A 22,150-nucleotide genomic window follows, 5' to 3' on the forward strand; every position below is an offset into this window, starting at 1 on the left:
CAACTTCAAAATTGAGACTAAACAATATTATATGCTAATTAGCAATCTATTGCCCACTATTCAAAATACAACAAATAAATAAATTTGAAAAATAGGAGACATCATGGTATAATTTCAGACATTTGAGCTCAGGCAACACTAATGTTTTTTTTTCACATTAGCAAAAAATTGGAAGTCACCTTCTATGTTGCATACAGAGTTTTTCTTTTAACTCTTGAGGACGTAATACTGTTAGCCTTTCTACACTGATTTTTATACAGAGCAACAGTTAAATTCTACCTGCTTTTCCATCTGTTTTAGGATCCATGATGACAAACTCTGGCCGCAGCTTGCTGATACGACGTCCTTTCAGGATAGGCACCAATCCCCCAAGGTATTCCAGGTACAGAGTGTAACATGGACCACCAACCTCTGGGTCATCTTCTGTCCGTTTCATTGTGCAGTGAAGCCGTTCATTGCCAGCTGTTGGGTAGCTGACAAAATCTCTCATGTTGTTTGGGTCTGGGATAGGAGGCTTGATAAAATGAAGGAAGGAAAATGAAAGTTTCCTGTAGGTTATTGTGGATTTTTTTTCTGTGGTTTAGATTAGTGTAGGTTACTGTGTGAGTTATGCAGGACAGAGACGCAAGAGCCAGTGGCTGTGTATTATTTAGTTAGGTCAAAAGCAGTAGTCAACAGAAAACTAAAACTAGTTACATCAAAGAGGAAGGTTGGACGTGTGGTTAGAGCACTGAAGTAGACAACAAACCTGTATTCAAGTCCCAGCACTATCACAAACTTCTCTTTACTTGGGTAATGTGGTCAAGCCTCAGACCCAGAGTATCTTATCTCTTCTTGGCCATCCAGGTGAACTTAACCAGCCAGGTTCCCATTCAAGGTTAGTGCTGATAAATGTTATGCTAAATATGCTGTTAGCTCTGGAAGAAGCTTGTACCTCTTACATCACTGCCAAGCACATGACCCATCTTAGCTGAGGGCCTATTTGCGTGCAATGTGGAGAAATATGAGCAGAAAGCTCAAGATGGATTTTTTTGACCTGCTTGGCAGCACACTGTATTAAAATTCATGAAGAGCTCACTCCTAAAGCAGTTGAACTGCTTTTGTCTAGGACAACATAGTCTGTATGACACAAATACAGCTAATGTGTATGTCAAGACAGCTTCTTTCAAAATGCAAATGCAGGGGAAAAAAGTAGGGGTGAAAAGGAGCCTGGTGAGATGGATATGGGTTGAGGAGTGATCTATAATGCAGTCCTCCCCCCTCAAAGGAGAAGAAGAGGAATGTATGCAGGGAAGAGGGTGCCTTGCATGGAGGGTACTGGAGGCATGGCTGACAATGTAGGTGGCAGTATGTGGCTGGGGGAGAGCCAGGGTAAAGTATAAAACAGTGCTGAGGAGGCTCCAGAAACAGCCATGAATGAGCAGGGGAATGTGGCTGCTGGGAACTCTGCTTCTCAGCTACACATCTCCTGTGCCTGCTTCTCATCCTGACATGTGCCCTGGGAGGTGACAAAAGGGTTTTGTGCCCCTGTACTGCCACTGCCCCTTTGATCCTTGTCATGGCTCACAGCTCTGCTACAGCCAACTGCTGCCTTCATGCCATCCCTTCCCTAACAGCCAAGCAAATATCACTGATGCTCTGGAGAGCTGCAGGGGTGGCTCTGGGACAACATGGAAAGCATCCTGGTGAGAAGCAGGCACGCTAGAAAGAACTGAGACCCACTGGTCTGTTAAATGCATCCTTGGAGCTCGAGGAGTTATGGTTACAGCAAGGTATTTATTCTTCTCAGGCAAAGGAAATATTTAACAGCTGCACAAATTGCCCTGATTAGCAATACCCAAATGGAACTATATGGAACCATTATTTTATAGGCATGATTTGTCCCCATATAAAGGTGAGCGAACTCCACAAACTTTGAATTGTTATTTGAGCAGGCTTGAGGACCTGGAAATGTCTCAAAAGAATGCTGTAACTCATGCACAAAAAATACATAACACAAAAATACATGCTTGAATGCAGGGCAGTTATCAGCAAATGCTCTGGTTTATGGGCTGTGATGAAGAGCTCAGAAATCCTGGGGGCAAAAACGATGAGGAAACAAAGGGGCGGAACAGATGGCTCTGCTTGTGGCACAGGAAAAGGTGTAGTATCTGGTCTATTCTCCCACAGCACTGTTGGAGAAGTAATGTTAGCAAAACTCACAGTCAGTAGAAATATTTGGATAGCCACAGGTCCTAAGTATAACTTCCTTGGCAAAATAAGGACTCAAGTAACAAACAGGTTACCACTGTGAATCTCTCCTATAACCACAGCAGTATTTTCATCAGCATGAGCAGCTACAGAAGTCTTTGTGACTCACCAGCATATTTTACCCTTGGGATATCCTTGGAAAGGCCATCCCCACGGAATAATGCAGATCAGCATGTGCAAGCCCTCTTTTCAGATTTTAATAGGCACCAAATGGATCAGTGGGCTCTTGAAGAGGACAGGAATGACCCTTAATTAAGCTTTTAAAATTGTAATTATGATAATTATAATATCTTATAATTATCCATTGTCACTTAGGAGCAGCATGCAGGGGGCTGGGGGGGGGGGGGAGGAAATCAGGCAACCTTTCAACCTCCTCACACATGCATGCATTTCTTTTCCCGTTACCTTGATTGTTGGTATAAAGGCAGTGGTGAGGTATGAGCAGAGCCGAGGAGGCAGAGTCAGTTTGCTGATATCCTTGTCATCCCGCAGACAGCCAGCAATGGTCTGCTGGCACAGCAGCTGCAGGCTGGAGACCCTGTGCTCCACTCTGACAACGTAAAGGGCAGGCCCAGAAGCCATGAGCAGGCGTGAATCCCTGTGACCCCAACAGATCGAGATGATGGGACGCTGTATGGAGAGGAATACACACTCTCAAAAATAGTTGTACAGAAAATGGTCACATTAATTCAGTGTGGATATGTTACTCTAAGTCTTCTAGACACTTAAAAGTGCATGCTGTTGCACACAAAAAGGGAAAAGAATGTGAACATCTGAAATTACCAAATACAGTGGTTGATGTTTATACAGTGCTTTTAACTCCTAAGGCTTAAAGCTCTTCACACAAGAAGCTGTCTACCAAATTCATTATCTACATAGGATAAATGACTTTAAAGTCACGCTGTTAAAAAGCAGGATTTTTCATGGTCTAACTATATTTCTCCAGTTATCTAGTCAATCCTCATCTACTGGTAACAGCTCAACTTTTAAAATTGAAAAGTTAAATTATATGCCCAGAGACACTTGGTAAACTAGTGGACAAAACCCAGTTGCCTTTCTTGTTTTGCAGTGAGTCTTCTGCTGCACAGTTTCTCTTTTGAACTATTCCCAGAGGAACTGAACTGTGAAAGTGCACCAGGACCAAAACAGAGAATGGCTTTTTGTCTTCTGTTTGCCTACCCCACGATGTGTCAGAATTCATGACAGTAAGAACAAACATAAGCAGGGGTGACTAGCACTAAGTGTCAGAATGCAGAGAAGAATAACAATAAAAAACTCAAATGCTGCTTTGGACACTATTCCCTGTTGTATGAACATAAAAGTTCATGTGAAAATACTGAACTGAGCTTGCAAGATGTTGTGCAAACTCTCTTCCTAAACCCCATCTTTAAAGCAACATTTTTTTGGTGACCTCTTATAGCCCTATCACTATTACTCTTGCTCTTCATGAGTGTTAGCTGCATACTGTGTTTCACACTATCTAAATTGTGAACTGTATTTATTGAAAGGTGAGGGTCTCTTTGGGATATCTTTGCTCTTCACAAGATGCACCAAATGAAAATTAACTATACAGATTACAAGAGTTAGGGCACCATAAGTAGTAACTTCTACCCAGTCCTTCCCAGTAATATGGTACCTGGGTTAAATCAGCCCAGAACTTAGAAATCTAGTCTGGGGAAAAAAAGTTGTCCTTTCAGTTACAAATTCAAGATGCTTAAAGATGAAGAACTGGGACAAGATGTATTTATGTGAACGATAAAAAGCAGGATGCAGCTGCACAGCATTATACCAATGTCTAGCATCGACAGTTGGACAAAACTACTTTTTCAGAGAAAGTATCTCCTCTGTGATGTCATCTTATCCTAGATTTAAATTTCAAGTAAAGTGTTGGTTCTAAAGTAGGAGGAATGAAGAAGCTTCCTTTTCATTACCTCCGGGCAGCAACATACACACACACTTCCATGGAGGCACAAACCTTCAGGCTGACTGATATACAAATAGAAAGCAGCAACATGTGAACCTTGTGATTTTCATAGTAATTGCTAAAGGCATTTTGTAGTGGAGAACTTCAAAAGAATTGAGAAATCCTTTGTGTACCATCAGTAATTATTACACTGCTTCTCATGACCATAATCTGTGGGACAAAGCCTTAAATTTTATGAGAGATCACATACAGTATTCCTTATAGATTTATATTTTCATAATTTGAGAGTGTGACTCAGTCCTCATACTGGCAGTAATGAGAGAGTTCAAACTACTTGCAAAATAAATTGAACTGAAAAGGCACTGAAAAATCTGGGTACCTGCTATATCTACTACATGGCAGCCTGAGAAAGGCACCAGCAGAAGTGACAGTTTCCCCAGGGGCTGAAACCCAGCATGAGCAGAACTATCTATCTGATGGTTACTGTGGGATCCAAACCACATTGTTCTGATTCACCTTTCATCAGCTAATGCTTACTTATAAATACTGTCAAGGGACAAATAAGCATGTGACAGCACACAAATTTTTATTTATTGGACAGAGTTTAATGCCAGGAGAGATGTCTAGTGTCCCCTGTCATCATTCTATACAGCACACCTGGACAGCCTTATCATGAAGTCTAGTCTTGCAGCTATTATAACCCAACACATTGTACCCAGATAGGTCTCTCTTCATCCAAATAGAGCCATCTGAAACTGCTTTTCTCCTCAGATTACTGCTGCATGCAGAGAACACCAGAGATGCAGACAGCACCAGTGCAGGAACCTTTACAATCTTAAACATATTCCCAAGTACGAGGCTTTTCAGAAGCTTTTGAACACTGGGAACATGTTTAAATACACACAAACTACATACAAGTGTTGTTCTGTTTGTAAACCATGACATTTCTACTCTTCCGTTTACACATTTAGCCTCCACACACCCCTCATGTTTTCATCTTACTATTATTGATCTCAAAGAGCACTTGTGCCATACTGGATTGTCTTTGCTTGCTGATTCACCAGACACATCCTGCTTTCCTTTCCTATGGAATCGTCAGTCCCCAGAACTCCTCAAGCCTGATATTCCGCTACACTTCATTTAGAGTGAAGGGGGAACACTTAAGATGAGGCTCAGGGAAAATTAGTCTGTCATTATAGGTTTGGAGAAATAAAAGATCACCCAAATGCCAGATATCACCTGACCTTTAAAAGTACTGCTCCAATATTTTTCAATAAGGATGCTTCCCACTCTTTCCCCACAAGGGATACGAAGCAGTTACTGCCCCAATTCAGTTAAGAGCTTTCTTTCTAAACTCTGCTGATAAAAAACAATTGAACTTCAACAAGCAATGTAAACTATTGCTCCTCATAAAGCAGGTACTTGCACTGTTATGGCAAAAAAATGAAGGAATATTCCATGTTTGCACTTTTTTTTCTGCTAGAAACAAGGAAATGCAGCTACAAATCTAATGAGAATTTCTAATCTCACTTTGCATATAGAAAGCCCCTCAGGGCTTGAAAAGTCTCAGCACAAACTGTAAATACGTAACAAAAAATACTGGAAAAACCCTTAAACTTTTGCACAGAGATAGGATTCAGCTCTATGACAATTACATATTAGAAATAACAGGATAAAGGGGAAAAAATGTGATATCCCCTCAGAAGAAATATTGACTAAAAACACATCTCAATAAGTGTCAACAAGGAGTTCTTTTGCCATATTTTTTTCAGATTGGACTAGAAAGTCAGCAATATTTACTCAAATTTGTATCCCCAGCTGGGAAGCTGGGATGTTGATTCTCTTCAAAAAAGCACAAGGGAATGGATAGCCTTGCTCTGGTTGCTTCTTGTAAGTCACTCATCTGTTTCTCTTACAGGAGAGAGCATAATTTATATATCTTTCATCATTTGTATGCCGTTCAGTTGATGAAAACACTGTCCAAGCTGATTCTTGCTGTCTGCCTTGAGCTCAGAAATCCTCAGCCATGAGGCCTGCCTGCTGCTTGCACTAATCCCTTGTCTGCTGTCACTGGGAGTCCCACTGGTAATGAAATAAAAATGGTATTCCAGGGCAGAAAGCCCAGCAACAAGCAGGGTTTTTCTCAGGAGAAAGAACCCAACTGTAAAAAATAGTATTTTGTGAATGGTATGTGTAACTAAAACTGATGTATGCTGTCTGCTTTTTCTCACTTCAGACTATGGATGGTGGAGACATGCATTTTCTCTTCTGCTCTTCTCAGAGAGAAGCTGGAAGGTGCAACATCTGCACTGCCCATCCAGCTTCTGTGAACCGTGTCTGCTATCTCTGTACTGCCAAAGCATTCATGGATAGCTGCTGGAAAGCAACATAACATTTTCATTCTTCTGTTCCCCGTATTCACAATGGGAGCAATATTAACTAGTAAGAATGGATGGTGATACAAGCAAAAAAGATTACAACTTGGTCAGAAATTACCCTACTATGGCCTTATATGATTTTTCATGGAGCAAACTCTTACTTGATTTGCAAATGTTCCTTACACTCTCTCTCTACGGTAATTTTATTTTTTTTTATTTTTTTTTTAGATTTCAATATAATGATGAAATCTCATACTAGCAGAATGTGTCTTTGCATAAACAAGTGTTTCTATTTTCCAGTCCTGATTATGACCCATTTCTGATGCAGTCAAAGATGATCTTACAGCCCATGTGGAAAACATCAAGGCCCTTCATCATGGTCCTTATTGATAACCCAAAGAATGTTTCACCACCTAGTTCTAGATTGTCACTCTTGTTTCTCCTTCTGTAAAAAACCAAACTTGTCTCAAAGTTTTATTGCCATCTAATAACAATTAAATAGGATTGATTTCAGGGAATATAAATGAAAGACTATATTAATTCAGAAGCAACAAACCTAAACATTCTATGTGAAATAAATGAAGACGAAGTAAGTAAGGTCAGCTCAGCTGGGTAACATAAAAGGCAGCCTCTTCCCCCAAAGACTTTTAATCAGAATTTAATCTAAAATTGCACCCTCCTTCTCAGGCCTTAGTAAAATAGCTTTGACACAACTACCAGGTTTCTCTAGGATCACATTATCTTAAATCTATCCATTCAGATACCAGAAAGTTTCCAGTAGAGTAGCAGCCCACGAAATGGTGTGAGGGTTACCACAGGCTTACAGCAAGTGGATCATCTGAAAGAATCCTAGAAACCTCTCCCATAAAGGTTTAGCCTTTGGTACACCACTTTGAATTAGGGTTAAAAAATGTTACACTGATAAATATGTGATTACAGTTTTTCTGTATCTAATCTTGTTGTGAGACCCAGTTCACTCTGATCATGCTTCTTAATTGCACTTGAGGTTTAATCTGTTCTTACACCAGTTACACAGTGGTATATAGCTTATGTAAACATGTACACAGAGGTGTAAGCTAATGTAAATTTGCTGCAAAATTACAAGTGTATATAGATGAGATAACATGATGGTTTCTTAATTCACGCTCTCTCTGGGACGTACAAAAAAGAAAATTAAAAAAAGTGAAGAGGAACCAAAATACAAGCCACAACTCTGAAACATTAGACAGGAAAAAAAATCACAGATTTGTTAAAATTAGCAGTTAGGTAATTTCGAAGGGATCCTGTAGGAGACTGATATTTTTCAAGTTCAAATGGGAACATATGAAGCACCTGTGTCTACTCAGAAGTGACAGCAGGTACAGTTAGTTGATAAAATAAAGAGATGTCTGCACATCAGACAAGATATTCTGAAGTGACAGAACTGGGTTGAAGCATTTCCAGCAAAAAAATTTAGCAGAATCGTAAAACAGTCTTGAATGAGTTGGTTATTCTCATCCCTACTTGATGCCAGGGAAAGGTTGTGAGTATTTAACAAATAATGTAAGAAATTAGCATTCTTCCAAGAGAGAAAATTATGACCAGCAGGGCATCCTGCTACTGTAATCCCACTTTTAAATGTTGAAAAAGCAGGACTATGAAAACTTGCAAGCTAAAAGAGGTGGATATATTTTTGTTTCATCAAGTTAGTGTGCATGTACACAAAGGTGAGAGTACCACATTTTAGAGAAATTTATAGTATATTCTTGAACAGTCACCAGGTGATCAACAGCCTTTAAAATACACACTTTGTATAAAACAAATAATCAGTATCAACTCTTTGGAGTCACAGTATGGGCCCAGTTTTCATAGAACTGCTTCCAATAAGATAAAAGCATGGTGTGACTTACTGAAGTCCCTTCTGCATTTTTTTCATCATTCTTTTAAGGCTCAAAACCGTGTGATTCTGTGTAGCAGAAGTTCAATATTTGCCCAACCCTTACCAATGCTTTTTCAGCTCTTTCCACTACATTCTGCTAATGCATTCTTGCAGCATTTCAGGGTGAAGCCTCATAGCAGGGAACAAGAGGCTGCTACACTGTGCTAGGTCTAACATGCTCTGTTTGTGACTGCTACTTTTCATGCATTCATTTGGATACTTCTATACAAGTGTGATTTCCCTGCCAAGGGTTTTATAGTCAGCAAACTAGGTTTATGAACTATAAAATACTACACTGAAGGTAAGAGCTTGAGAGTTAATCAAACAAAACAGAGGATGCCAAAACCATACTAAAGCTGGAGGAGAAGGCAAAATATAAAACACCTTGAAAATCTGTCATGAAGATGAGTAACTTATGGTACCCAAATCTATTCTACCTCTGGGTTTGCAGTGACTTTATGTTAGGTAACGTGCCAGCCAAGTTGCACATAAATCCTGTGTCAGTTTTAAACTGAGTTTTGTTATAAACTATTAAGTTGCTTGTTTCATACCAAAGGCACTCAGGATAGACAGCCAGCAGAAATAAAGTCATTTTAGTATATTTTAGGTAAAATTTTCAGACATCTGCTTTATCAAAGAATTGGGACAGAGTACCACATTTTTTTTTGCACCTGAAATCTACAAACCCACTGTTTTCTATTTTCACTGTTGCTTTACATATTGACCTTTATATTTGGAACAATGATCTTCTGGAATAGAAGTGCTTTTCTGGTCACACATCTGCTTGCTTCAGAATAAACAGTGTTAGCAGCAGAAGAATTTGAGATGAGAAAATTCTCTTGGTTTCAACTCTTAATAACTGGTGATGAATTTATAAAATCCCACTACAAGACTGACTGTCATTGTACAAAAAACTAATGTATTTATTCTGATGAATCTGTCATCAGACAAATTAGTGTGACCACTGACTCACTCTGTAATCTTTTCATATACATCTTTGGAGCAGACAAACAGAGTAAAAAAAGTTACTAGCAATTTTTTAAAGTCTGGTTTTGTTAGTAAACCAAATATTTAGCAGTGTTCTAGCATACCTTCCACTTAGCTGGTAATACTACTCAATAAGATCAGCACTCAAGTACACAGAAGCACAAAGTCCACATAGACAGATACAGGTGTATCTTTTTTAATAAATATAAATCTATCAGTCTGAATGCTGTTTTTATCCTTCTTTACTAAGGCAATGAGACTATGTGCATGTGCTAATAATTACTGGTTTGCCACCCCCCCATCCTCCCCATCCTTCTCTTCCAACCTGGCTTAGTAACTTCTGAAGCTCTTGGCATTTCACCTGAAGGTGACAAGGATGGAAGAAATCTCCATGATATCAAAATGCTGTAATTTTAGTGAAAATTAGCAGCTGGAAAGAGCAGAGAGATTCATGTTAATATTTTCCCTATGATAAATACTGTAGTATGAACTTGGCAGTTACCTGTTCCTTATGCCCTGCCAGTTGTCCTATGGGTACTCATATAATGGCAAAATAATTAGCCCTCATGTCAGCCCCAATACGTGCTTTGTCCCAGCGGATAAAGCAGAGGAGAAAGGAGAAGAGCTGAAAACATGAAAAGAAGTTTATGGGATGGAGGGAGAGCTAGAGAAACAAAGGCATTTGAGGTGATTTGGAGCAAAGAGGGGGAAAGAGCAGTAAGAAAGAAGCCTGCACTCATGCAGACCTTAAGGCAGCCTGACCTCATCAGTTCCACTGCTCTAACCACAGCTTGACTTCACAGCTTGACCCAAGCGTGTTATACTGGCTGAACATCTAAGATGGACACACAGTATCCTAGTACTGAAGTAAGAGAACCAGGTTTGTTTTTCACCAGTGAATAAGCAGCACTGGTATAAACATGTTTTCTCTGTAACTGATCTAGAGAGGAAAAAGCTGTGCTACTTAGTCAGAAAGTGTATGTTTAAGACAATAAAGCTGTGCTTATGGGTAAGTCCTTTAGGTACCTAAATGACCATTAGATGCCACTGTACATATTTAAGTTGGCTTTAGAGAATATTATTTTATACACTGTAAAACTACAGAATTCTATCTAAATTAGACTGGTAACATTAATAAGCATAGATTAGTGCTAAATATAAGCAAACACAAAAGCTTAGCAGCTGGTTTACTACATCATCCTTTTGTATCCATCCCAGATCAGGGTACTGAAAAAGAAATTATAATAAACAGTATCATCATAAAACATCATTAAGAAATATCTACAGCATTTTCCTTCAATTTTAGATTTCAAAGCTATTAAAAATTAAGTTTCACTATTAACAGTGAGAAATCATACCAGAGTCATCATATTCTGCAGAAAATGAAATAAACTGTAGAGTGACATTCATTTGGGTTCTGAAATACCATTACTGGCCTACAAAGCATGCTGTCCTCCTAAGCAGCACACAGACCATGTGCTGACATTTATTTGTCAAGTAACATGACCAAGGTTACAGTTAAAGTCTGTACAGAAGGTAGGAAGAAAAACAAGGCTTTCTGATTCATCATTCTCCATCTGATGCCATAAAAAGCGAAACATTGCATCAGATTCACAGATCGTACATTAGCAAATTACAGCAATAACAAAGAAAGAATTATCTTGTGGCTATGATACGAGACTTGGAATATTTTTATCCAGTTCTTGGCTCTGCTACATTATCAAGTTACCAAGTTTTTTTTCCTCAAACCACCTATCCATAAAACAACAGAATTCTCTTTTTCTATCTTGTCCATTCACGGACCAATGGTTTTAGGAGACAGACTGTTTCTCATTATATATCATTATATATTTACACAATACCTAGCAGAGTGGGCCTTAGAATCAGATGCACTCTTGGATGTCCACCTTAATGCAAACAATAATTAGAGTTCATTTTTATCTATATAGTGTTTTAGAATGTGTTCAGGACATTTTGCAACACTTTTTATACTGCAGGTCTATGCCAACAAGCTAATGTGGGAAAATGTGTCAGCAAAGCATCTAAAACTGACTTAAAACACCTCCTACCTGCACAGGTGTCTCCAGAGTGTAGATATGTTCCCCGCGCACATTGTAGAACTTGACAAGTGCACTTTTGAAGAGAGAACCATTGCTGAGGTCAACTAATTGGTTTTGCTTCTCCATGCCTGCTACTGCAAGTAGGTCTCCTTGTGTACACCACTGTACCACCACATCTGAAATCACAAAGATGGTTTGCAACATAGACTGGTTAGAATCAGTAGGAACAGCATTTCCAGATGCTGGGAAGTGACTTGGACAGCTAAATCATGCTCTCTAAAGTTAATGAAGTACTTAGAAAACTAAATCCTTTCATTGAAGTAGTAGCAAATATGCCACACATGCCCTTCCCAGAATGACTCTATTTTGTAAATTGCAAAACTGTGTAAAACCCATTCATTTTTCTCTCTCTATGGTGAGTCTAGAATGTAATCAGTGGCTGCTCCTAAGTACCCAAGGACAAGAATTCATTAGAGGTGTTGAAACTGATGCGGAAGATGCTATACACATCTTTGGGGCAAGTAGAATCAAGTTAATATCAAGCAGATAAATCTCACTAAGACAGAAGCAAAGCATATTTGTCTGGAAAGGCCTACAGTGCAAAAAAGCAGCATATTTGGCACTGCCTCACATTCTCATTGGATGTGAATATAACTTTTATCATGACTCAGACTAGAGTTATAGTTCAGTGTAACATCAAAAAACTTCTGTATTTTTGTCCATATATGCATATGGCCTCCATGTCATAGGTTTTGTTTTGACACCTGACTCATGAAAATCTCTGTCTAGCAGGAGTTTACCAGAAGAACATTGGGATTGCTTAGTCTCTTATATACATAGATTTGAGCATACGTATCAGTTTCTTCTCCTACAGGCACCTCATGATGAGGAACACCCACAGCTTCATTCGAGGATGCTAATTTCAAATTCTCATATCCTCCAGCTCTTTGTCACACTGCAACAAGAACACAAAACCAGTATTTTGTGTTTCTGCTTGTGTTTCACAGGCAGATTTGCATGTGCAAGTAATATTAAGTTACTGTTTTCACATTTTTACTCCTAAACTGGATGTGGAAGGTAGCCATTTTGTGCTGAGACAAAGTGAAAGTAAAGGCAAATTTTTTGTGCTCTGTGATGCTCAATCTGCTGAGAACTCTTTGAAGACATTTGTGGGCGAAAAGAGAAGCTGTCTTCAAATGAAGAAGCAGGAGAGAAACGAGAGTTGGCAGGAGGGATCTCAAAGCTGTTTCAAGTTGTCAGCTTGTCATTTTCAGGGACTTTTATGTGCAATTTAAATGACTTTGTATTATTTCAACTTTCTGATATTTCTCATGGGAATTATGCTTCTGTACATATCAGAGGCAAGACCAATGTTCTTCAAGATAATTCTTCTACAGCTAGGCACTCTATGCCTTTTTTTCCTCTTAGTCCTCAGCCTTTTGAGTAATCTGCAGTGGGATTTAATTCATCTTTCTCAGAGAGTATAATGAGAGGCAGGTTAGAAACCAATGAGGCATGCTGATCAACTCCACTTTTGGTAAATGGCTTAACTATACAATTACCAGAATGAAAAAGCTATCTCTTTTGGGTAAATGTCTTCAGATAAAACTGCATCCAGTCATTGTTTTCCCTCTCTCAGAAGTCATAGAATTAGGCAGCTAGAAAGGCAGTGAAAGGCAGGACACAGTCTGCAGCATCCTCCCCAGGACAGTGTGCCTCGACAGCACACTTGCACTGCCAACTGTGTCTTCTATTGAACCTGGACGCAAAATAGCTCAACTGATAACGAGGTTTCAGCATGAGCACAGAGATTAGAAATTAGATGAAGGTTTCATCTAGGCTAACAGTCTGCAAGTGAATGGCTGGTGCTATCAGAGCCATCCCTCGAGCAAACCTTGAATAGATAGAACTCTAAATGTGCAATAGCTCTGCACGTGGTAGCTGGAGCAAACTAGGAGATGCAGTTCCACAGTTCTGCAGGTAGCAGTGTACTCAGGTTAACTGAATTAAAAAGCATAAAAAAAGAAAGGATATAATTGAACAGTTCAAGACCTCCACTAGGATTAATAAAACTTCCAGAAGTGTCCAAGCTGGATGAAAAGAACTTGTATTTGGATTGTCAAATTCCAATCCAACAGAAAATGTTTTTCTGCATTAATTTATTATGAATGCTCCCAGTAAAATGACAGCTATGCAAAGCTAGTAGAACATCAAAATATACTGGTAATCCTTGAAATGGTTTTATAGTTGCCTGCTACTGCAGCCCATAGAGACAAGGGTATCTGCTGCAGTGTCCACAAAGCAATATCTGCAGATTTCAAACAGAAACCTATGAATTAAGATTTGCACACAGTACTGAAGACCATCCACTCTCAGCAGAATAGCAAACGGATGGAGCTGGGTGGTTTTGCACATCCTTGCATGTGAGAACAACCAGTGAAATTAGTCACTTGAAAAAAAAAAAAACAACTCATGAGAAGGTACAGAAAATGTTTACCTCTGAATGTCAGCTATATGCAAAATATATTTTATAGATAGATTTGGAATAGCTATATGCCCACTGTGGAATAGGAACAAAAGAGAGACAGTGATCTCCCAATCGCCTTTCCACTCCCAATCCAGCAAGATGTTGCACATTCTTCTGCTGATGTCAGCAATTTAGTCAAGTTTACAATTCATAAAAAATATTTCAACTGCAGCTTGCAAATTCTTTGCTAGAAGAAGAGGGCTTATGTAGGGGATCTTTTTTTGTATCAGTGAAAGTCAACGGGTAAAGTGAAACAGCAGATCCTCAGCAAGATCAGAGCTCTGTGAATCTAAAGAATAAGATGGAGTTTTTTTCTCCTACCGTTTCCAGCCAGAAGCTAGACTAGATGACAACTCAAGGTTACTTCCTATTCTATCTACTATAACACTGTAAAGATGCTGGGCAGATGCATTGGTGGATACCACAAGTGCTTCTCTAAACCGGTTCGTTTCCCAGTTTAACCCAAAAATTACTGGGCTGGTGTTAGGGCAGCTTTCCACCAAAAATATCCCACACCTAGAAGTCTTCCACAACAACTTTATTTTTTTTCCCCATCTAATATAAAACTAATTTACCTGTGGGGATCAAAAAGAAGCCATGGAACCTATATTTAAATATGTACTTATGTGTCACAGTGAAATAAAACTTCTCTGCAGGCAAAGCACTGTCATTTGTACTGTAAATGCTGGCATAGCAAGGGACTTTTTGATAGAGAAGAATAGTAAAAATTGCAGTATGAATTAAGAATTTTACATGAAATACTGATCTGAAAAACATCCATGTGCAGCACTTAGCAAGAAGTACAGTAATTAATCAGTGGAATTTTCCTTCTCTCAGAATAGCTTGCCTCTTGATAATCAGTAATTCTAACAAGTCTCCAAAATCTGTGGGAGTCAGAGCAGCACTGCTATGCGTACCTGCTTAGAAAAAGCATAGGAGGAGACTTTGTGAATTACAGATGCAAAGGAAGTGTTACACAGCAGGAGCATTCACGCAAAGAAGCATAAACCTATTAGCACATGCCACTGAAAAACAGTGGATGGACCAATCTGCTCAACAACACCGCCAACAAAACACAATGTCAAAAGCTGGAACATTTTTTTGAATGCAAAAGCTCTTATCAGTCAAGCACTGCTCTTCCCCCAGCAGGTGTCACTGCTGGAAACGGCAATAACAGTGGACGAGTTCTGGGATAGGAGAGACAATTGTGAAAACAATGTACACACACACCACTGAAAATTCAAGAAAAATAGAGGATAGGAATAGTGTGAAATAACTTCCTTTTGTACCTTTCAACCCTGAGCGGATGATAGTAGGTGACAAGTCATCATAATTGTTCATTAAACTGATGTCTCCTGATGTGAAGCTGACAGTAAGTAGTGGCTTGGTGTTCTGCACTGGGACGGGATACGCAGCTGGTCCATCTGCAAAAACAAGGCTCTAGAGTATACAAAAAGCAAAGAACCAGAAATAATAACATCCAGACTCAAACACACAGTGCTTCAGCTTCCTGCCATCAGGAGTGGTTCCAAGCCTCAAACTCTACCTGCCTATTTCAGCAACATCCATAGGCAAATGCAAAGCAGGTTTAGTTAGGTCGTCTGCTCTTGTGAAACTCCAGGGTTTTTACTTTTTGAATTTTTACTGCAGCATATACAAAGTGATTTATGGATGTGATATTTTTCAATCCTTTTCCACTGTCAATTGCCCAAAGTGTCTGCAAACTGAAAACCAGTGCTTTGGAAGGCTTCATTGGGACTCAAGTTGAAAAATATTGTAAGAAACAAAATAATCACATTAAAAGCTATTTGTCAGACACACTTTCTGCTTGGACAGGTGCTGAGGACTCCTTCTGAAGTCACTTAGAGAAACTGTAAGGATTTCAATAAGAACATACTGACCTTTCACAAATTACTGAATTCTAAATATTAAGAGCTAGGCAGCAATATGAAAAGTTACCTGACATCCTGCATAACAGGATCCAATGCACTGAAAGACAGAGACGAGCCCAAAAGGAACACTTGGCTTTAAAAAAGATGTCTGCAAAGTTTCTCTTCCTCTGGGCTTGTCTTTCAGCACTCACTGAAATCCCATCATTCAAATACTTAATGACCAGTACCTCCATCTGTAGCACTTGTATAATTCTTTTTGTTTTCAAGTTCTGACAGGAGGCGCTGCTGGCCCCTCCCTGATAAAGTGCACCCACCCAGCATGCTTTTAGACAACAAAAATGGCAGAACCAGTCAACAGTGATACTTCCATCTTGTAAAAAGATGACTAAAAAGCATTTTGGAGAAAGATGTCTGTTAATTAGTCTCTGTGTGCAGGTTATTTGATAAGAAAAACCCATCAAACTTCCAGTCCTTCCTACACATCTGTGTGAGTCAAAGGCTTGTCACCTTTGAGTGGTTTACACTGCATCTGCTCTAAAGAAAATACATCATATTTGGGTAATCATTAAAATAGGCTTGTAATGAGTCCACCCACCCCTTGACTGACTCAGAAAAAGCTAGTGCATTTGGATCATTTAAGTTCTCAGCTGTGTACTCAGCATCTTCACCATCCTCCAACTGGAATCCCAGTACTTTATAAAAGCAACAAAAAAGCAATTTGTGTGCTTTTTTCCTTGCTTTTGAAGCAAGGAAATTTAGTTTATTACTTTTCTTCTAAGGTAAGAAATCTCAAAGCCTAGCATAGTTTTAAAAGATGCTAGCACTTTACCTGATGATGACATTATCTTCTATCATTATTTGTTAAATACATATGCTTATCATATTGACATATATAACCATGATTCTGGAAAAGATTTCAGACTGAATCCAAATTAAAAGTTAAAATTGGAAGAGTCCTCAGTTTAATATGTCAGGTCTAAGATACAAATTCAGAATTATTTCTAGTTATTATGTATTAAAATTTTTCTTTGTACAATCACTGCTATATTAATTTAGTTCTTCATTTAATTTAGACTTCATACACCAGACAACAGAAATACTTTACCTAGATCTTACAGACTAATCAAAGGCATTAAGAAGTACCAGCAAAACTTGCATAAGAAAGATGAGGCTGCCTGTACATGGATATGGAGGCCTCCAAGTTCTTTGCTAATAATGCGTTCCAAAGTGTTTAAAACCAAAAGGTTTTACCCAACAAGTTATATTTATACCTAGGGGGAAGGAAAGATTTCTTCCTGACACTTAAAACTGGCACTGTGCTCTGAAGCATGGGAATTAGTAATTCTGCATGGCTCCAGTCACCCTTCTATGCCACGCATAAAATATTTTAATTTCCAGTCTTTTTACAGACTTTATTGAGCTCTTTATGTAAGGACTACCAAGGATGGGGCTACAATAATGAGCATTATCTGTTTCATATGATTTCTTTAAAGATGCAGTACTTTCTGCTATGTCTATTACTGTTGTCTTTTCACATGAACCTATATATTAACCTATATATATATTATTATGCATTAACTTCTTGTGACTGCGCTCTTGACTACTTCCATACGCATGAATCATTGCAATACCTTACATCTGCTTAACAGTGAAACCTGATATACTCCAGCCTAGTGTTTTTCATTCACCTTCACTAAAAATTTAAGCTTTGTGTTATCTCATTTGTGCAAAGAGAGGCAGATGAGGTCTGACCTGCAGCGAGCCACACAGCAGCACTGGTGGCAGAGCTGGGAATGAGCCCACTCTTTGGTACTAGGCCTCTGCTCCATTCCCATGCTATCTCCACAGGAACATACAAGCCACCAGCTTAAAACTGTGAACATCCTGCTGGGGCCATCTTGCTGTTTTAGTACAGCATGGCAACTCCCTGCTGTTCCAGATGTCTTCATGAGCACTTTCAAGGCTGAAGAAAAGATGTGCAGACAACGCTACCTTGTGGCGGGGAATAGTCGTCGGAGTCCGTGTCGCTCTCACTGCTGTCCTCCACCAAGAAGCTGGGGTAGTTCCAGGACATGCTGAGAATGCCATCTGACTCGTGAAGGAGCACATGGGCGAGCATTCGGCCATGGCAGTCCATGACAATAACCTGTCCATCAGCAGTGCCAAACAGTACCTGAAAATGACAGAACGGCTCTCAGTCCCTCCAACCATCAGGCACCCAACCCTTCTTCAAATGCATCTTGTAATTAACTAGCTAGGCTGGAAATCAATTGAAAGCAAAGCAATCAGGGATGTGAAACTCTGTCACAATAGGACACCACAAACAAAGATACATATAGAGAAGGAAGACAAAACAGTGGGGTCTAGAGGTAAGTTTCTACAATCTATGACCAAGTAATGCTTCAAATTATTTGACCTTGACCATTACTACCAAACTGACCCGGCAGAAAGGCTACCACAGACTTTGAAGTATTCTTGGATTATACAGAAGCCTCTAAAATTGGTGGCAGAATCCATGGTATGCATCAGTCATAACAATATCAAAAGGCACAGCTGACAAAACCCGAGGTCTTAGCAGAGATTTCAAACAGCTTGTGAGAAACAGAAAACTGAATAGAGAAGGACAGGCTCTAATACAGTTGATGAGCTGAGAGAAGGTGGGAGAACGTCTTCCAAAAACAGAGGCAAAAAGCAATATGATCAATCAACTAGAAGTAGATTACTATAGCCCAAGAGGAAGGCAATACGTTACACATGCAGGAACAGATGAAGAAGAGCTTCTACCCACCACATGCAATACAAAATGGGAAACACAAGGTTTGGGGTTTTTTTGTCCCTTATCTGTTCCATAGCCAATGTGTGCTGACTGAAGTCAGACCTGAACTCAGACTGACTGGAATCTAAAATTTCTCTTTTATAAGAATTTTCTGTGTTGAGGCTTTAAGCAAGTTAAGATCCTGCATGTTTGATGAATTTTAGAAAAACACCAGGAAACAAGGATGAATAAATCCACAAAACAATAAATATATTAGCCAAGCCTACTATTGCTACCACATGAGTCATTATGAGGCAAGTATGCTTTAAAGCAAGTTCAAAGGCACTCCTTAACTTGAAAACTAGCTGGCATTAAAAATGAACCTAAACAAAGGAGAAATGTTATAGTTATCCTTCAGTCTATCAACTATTTCCAGTATTTGTAAATTTAAGATTCTAACAACTATATGCCCAGATCAAAAACTTATCTAGCTTTGTATTTTATCTATAGCAGTGATAAGGTGTTTGGAGAACAGGATCATCCCATTTCCTTTCACACTGTTCATTATTTCAGATGTTTTACATGCATAATCAGTGCATAACCATTTCCACTGTACTTTCAGAGCATAAGCACCTTCATGCAGATCTCCACAAATAAACTCCTATAAAGCCAAAATTCTACTGGTTGCAATTGCTAGCTTCTCACACCAGTTTGAATCTACTCTATGGATTAGATTTTTACCAGTCTCCTGGGAGTTTCAATACTTGTAAAACACCCAGAAATAAAAGGTGAAACTTGATTATTTCTGAAAATAACAGTATAAGAATTCTGGCTCCTAAAATCCCATTTTGTAATTGGGTAGGAATAGAATCTTGGGTCTAACTACCCAGAGTTCTATCTCATCTCAATTTAAAGCTAATCCCTTCAAGTAGCACCGTCCCCAGTTGCTCTAAAATTATGAAGTTCTACAGTAATATCCAGTTCAGACCAGAACAGCTGCACATGGGCATCTTAATTCTTACATTAGAACATGAGAGAGCTCTTTAGCAACCCAGAAATGTCAGAGGGCATCCCTCATCTCTTTAGTCAGGCTATAGGTTTCAAAGAACAGGATTAAGTTTTGGGGTTATTGTAGCTGTACAACCTTTAAGATGAAAGCATTTATCAAGCTGATAGTCCTGCTAGCTTAACTCCTGCTGAAGCTGTAAAAATGTCTGATGGTGTTATTGTCCATAACATCACTCAAGTTATAAATGCCCACTCAAGCTACTTATGTCAGATGAATAAAACTCCCTTGACCTTCAGGAAAAAGGTTGAGACACAGAGTACATATGGAGGATCCAACACAGAAATTAGAAGGCTGTATTAGCTGCCTAAGTTAATATTTTTCAGGTATTTGCAGATCTAGGAGGTGTGCAGGTATGTTAGAAAAAGATAATGAACAACTTATGGTTGACTGTTAACACTTGAATACAAAAGCTAACTAATAATAGTAATTTTAAAATAATCTCAAGTACTTATTTTCAAGTAGTTCTTTGGCCCCTTGTTCTATTCTCCTATCTCATATCCCTTCATGATGTTAATTTTTTAACTATTTCTACATGCATTAACACCTGTAGAATCGCATTAGTGGAATTATGCATAATCTGATGGTAAAATACCTAAAATCACCCAATACATTCAAAGTGGGAGTCAGTTACACAACACAAATACATTATTTCTTTACAAACCCCATTGAACATCACACATCCTGGATCACAGTGAAACTGTGGATGATTAAAGATCATACAAATACAGAGTAGTCTCCAAAGGTGCCATGATGCTGTATGCTTTGATGAGAAAGCTGTGATAAACAGCACTGGGAAAATTAATACAGTTTTCTAACCATTTCAACAGCTGAAAGTTGGGCTCAGTTCTGAAATACGAGTGTCTGGATTCCTCACTAAACCCAAGCTTGTGGTGAATCCCAGCAAAAACAAATACCTGAAAAACACTCCTCTCTAAAATCTGCTGACCTCTCATCCTCTGTGGCAACTCGTGATGAATTGCAAAATCTAGTTTTGGTAAGAAAAAAGGTTTTTCGTCTAAATGTTTTACAACTAAAAATAGTTTTAAAGCTATACTTCATTAAACTATCATTTAAGATTGCAATCCCCTTAAGTCCCCCCATATTTCAAAGACTCTTTGAAATTAGAAGCCTGAAATATACCAATTCCTAAAAGATGTGGTAATCAAAAGACAGGGCATTTTGCTCTGAAGTGTTCATCTCATGATGAAATGAATATTACAACAGCCACAAAACTAAAAAATTCAGTCCCAGAGGAACAACTTGAGCCTATTCAGTGTCTTTGCTATGTGTGGATCTGTTGGGCTCAACTGTGACTACTCCTGTAACACAACTTGTGATTCTGCAGTGAGCCTGGACCAGAGACAGTACCAGCATATAGTGATATCAACAGAGCTACAATGGAGTGACCAAAGACCCGGTGCACTGAAGGTTCAGCTCAGGAAACCAGCTACTTCATAAGAGAACTGTAATTTCCTAACAATGATGTTATTTTTGCACAAACACATTTTGTGGTTGTTTAATTTGGTTTTATGTCAGTGAATTAAACTCATCAATAGTAAGAATGCTCAAGCTTTATGTTAATTTAAATATACTAGCCCAATAGGAAAGGGGGAGATTTTGCTATCACACCTCACCTAGAAATATGAAGTAGCTGAGAAAATTAAATTGTTAAACTAACTACTTTTTTCTAACTATCACTTTCAATGACACATTTGAGACTAGGAACTATGATCTCCCTCCGAAAGAAACATGCTATGCCTAAGTCTTTTCAGATCAGTTCACAGGTGTTTTGCAATTCCATGTTCAATTTTTGCTTTAACCAGTTGCAAGGTGCAGATGTAAACCTTATTTAAACATCTCTTGAATGTTCCTAAACCCTTTACTAAATACATTGTGAAAAACAATGCTGCCCTTCAAGACATGAGAAGTGATTATTTTTTATTCAAAGTTTAGACCTGTCTTTTTGCGTTTTCCTTCAGCCTCCTCCTCCATCTTCTTCTAAAGGAAAAAGTCAGCACTGTACCTCAGAAATTACATCCTCCAGAAATGCTAATAAGGCCAACTGCATTTGCATTGTCAGAAGATGCCGAGCAGTTCAAGGGAACTGAATTAGTTCTCTTTGCCCTGATTTTGCCATCTGGAGAAACATCAGTATTCATGATAGGAATAGCCTTCACAGTTGTCACCATAATGCTATCATAGTAATAGAGATAAATCTGTTTTGCTGAGCCAAAATTTATTGAAGTGATTAATATTCAAAATTATGGATCAGACTTCTATTTATGCAGGTAGGCTTAGTGACATTAAAAGTACTTGGAAAATAATTGCCTTTAAATATTTACATTCATTAGCCTAGCAAAAAAATGGCAGTTTTGCAAAGGCTGAGTTAG

The 22,150-nt window shown here is 38.8% G+C and overlaps 1 protein-coding gene across 2 annotated transcripts in view; it reads right to left on the reverse strand.

Annotated features, from left to right (window-relative positions):
• TULP4 (TUB like protein 4) overlaps positions 1 to 22,150 on the reverse strand; it is a 146,304-nt gene that overhangs the window by 20,732 nt on the left and 103,422 nt on the right. For both annotated transcript variants that reach the window (XM_030446976.1, XM_030446977.1), the window contains exons 5-9: positions 17,929 to 18,109; positions 15,334 to 15,468; positions 11,527 to 11,693; positions 2,656 to 2,880; positions 280 to 514 (exon numbers count right to left, since the gene is read on the reverse strand). In XM_030446976.1, coding sequence (XP_030302836.1) covers positions 280 to 514; positions 2,656 to 2,880; positions 11,527 to 11,693; positions 15,334 to 15,468; positions 17,929 to 18,109 — 943 coding nt within the window. The remainder of the gene's footprint in view (positions 1 to 279; positions 515 to 2,655; positions 2,881 to 11,526; positions 11,694 to 15,333; positions 15,469 to 17,928; positions 18,110 to 22,150) is intronic.

The sequence above is a fragment of the Calypte anna genome, chromosome 3 (assembly GCF_003957555.1).
Source record: "Calypte anna isolate BGI_N300 chromosome 3, bCalAnn1_v1.p, whole genome shotgun sequence".
NCBI classification, from domain to species: Eukaryota; Metazoa; Chordata; class Aves; order Apodiformes; family Trochilidae; genus Calypte; species Calypte anna.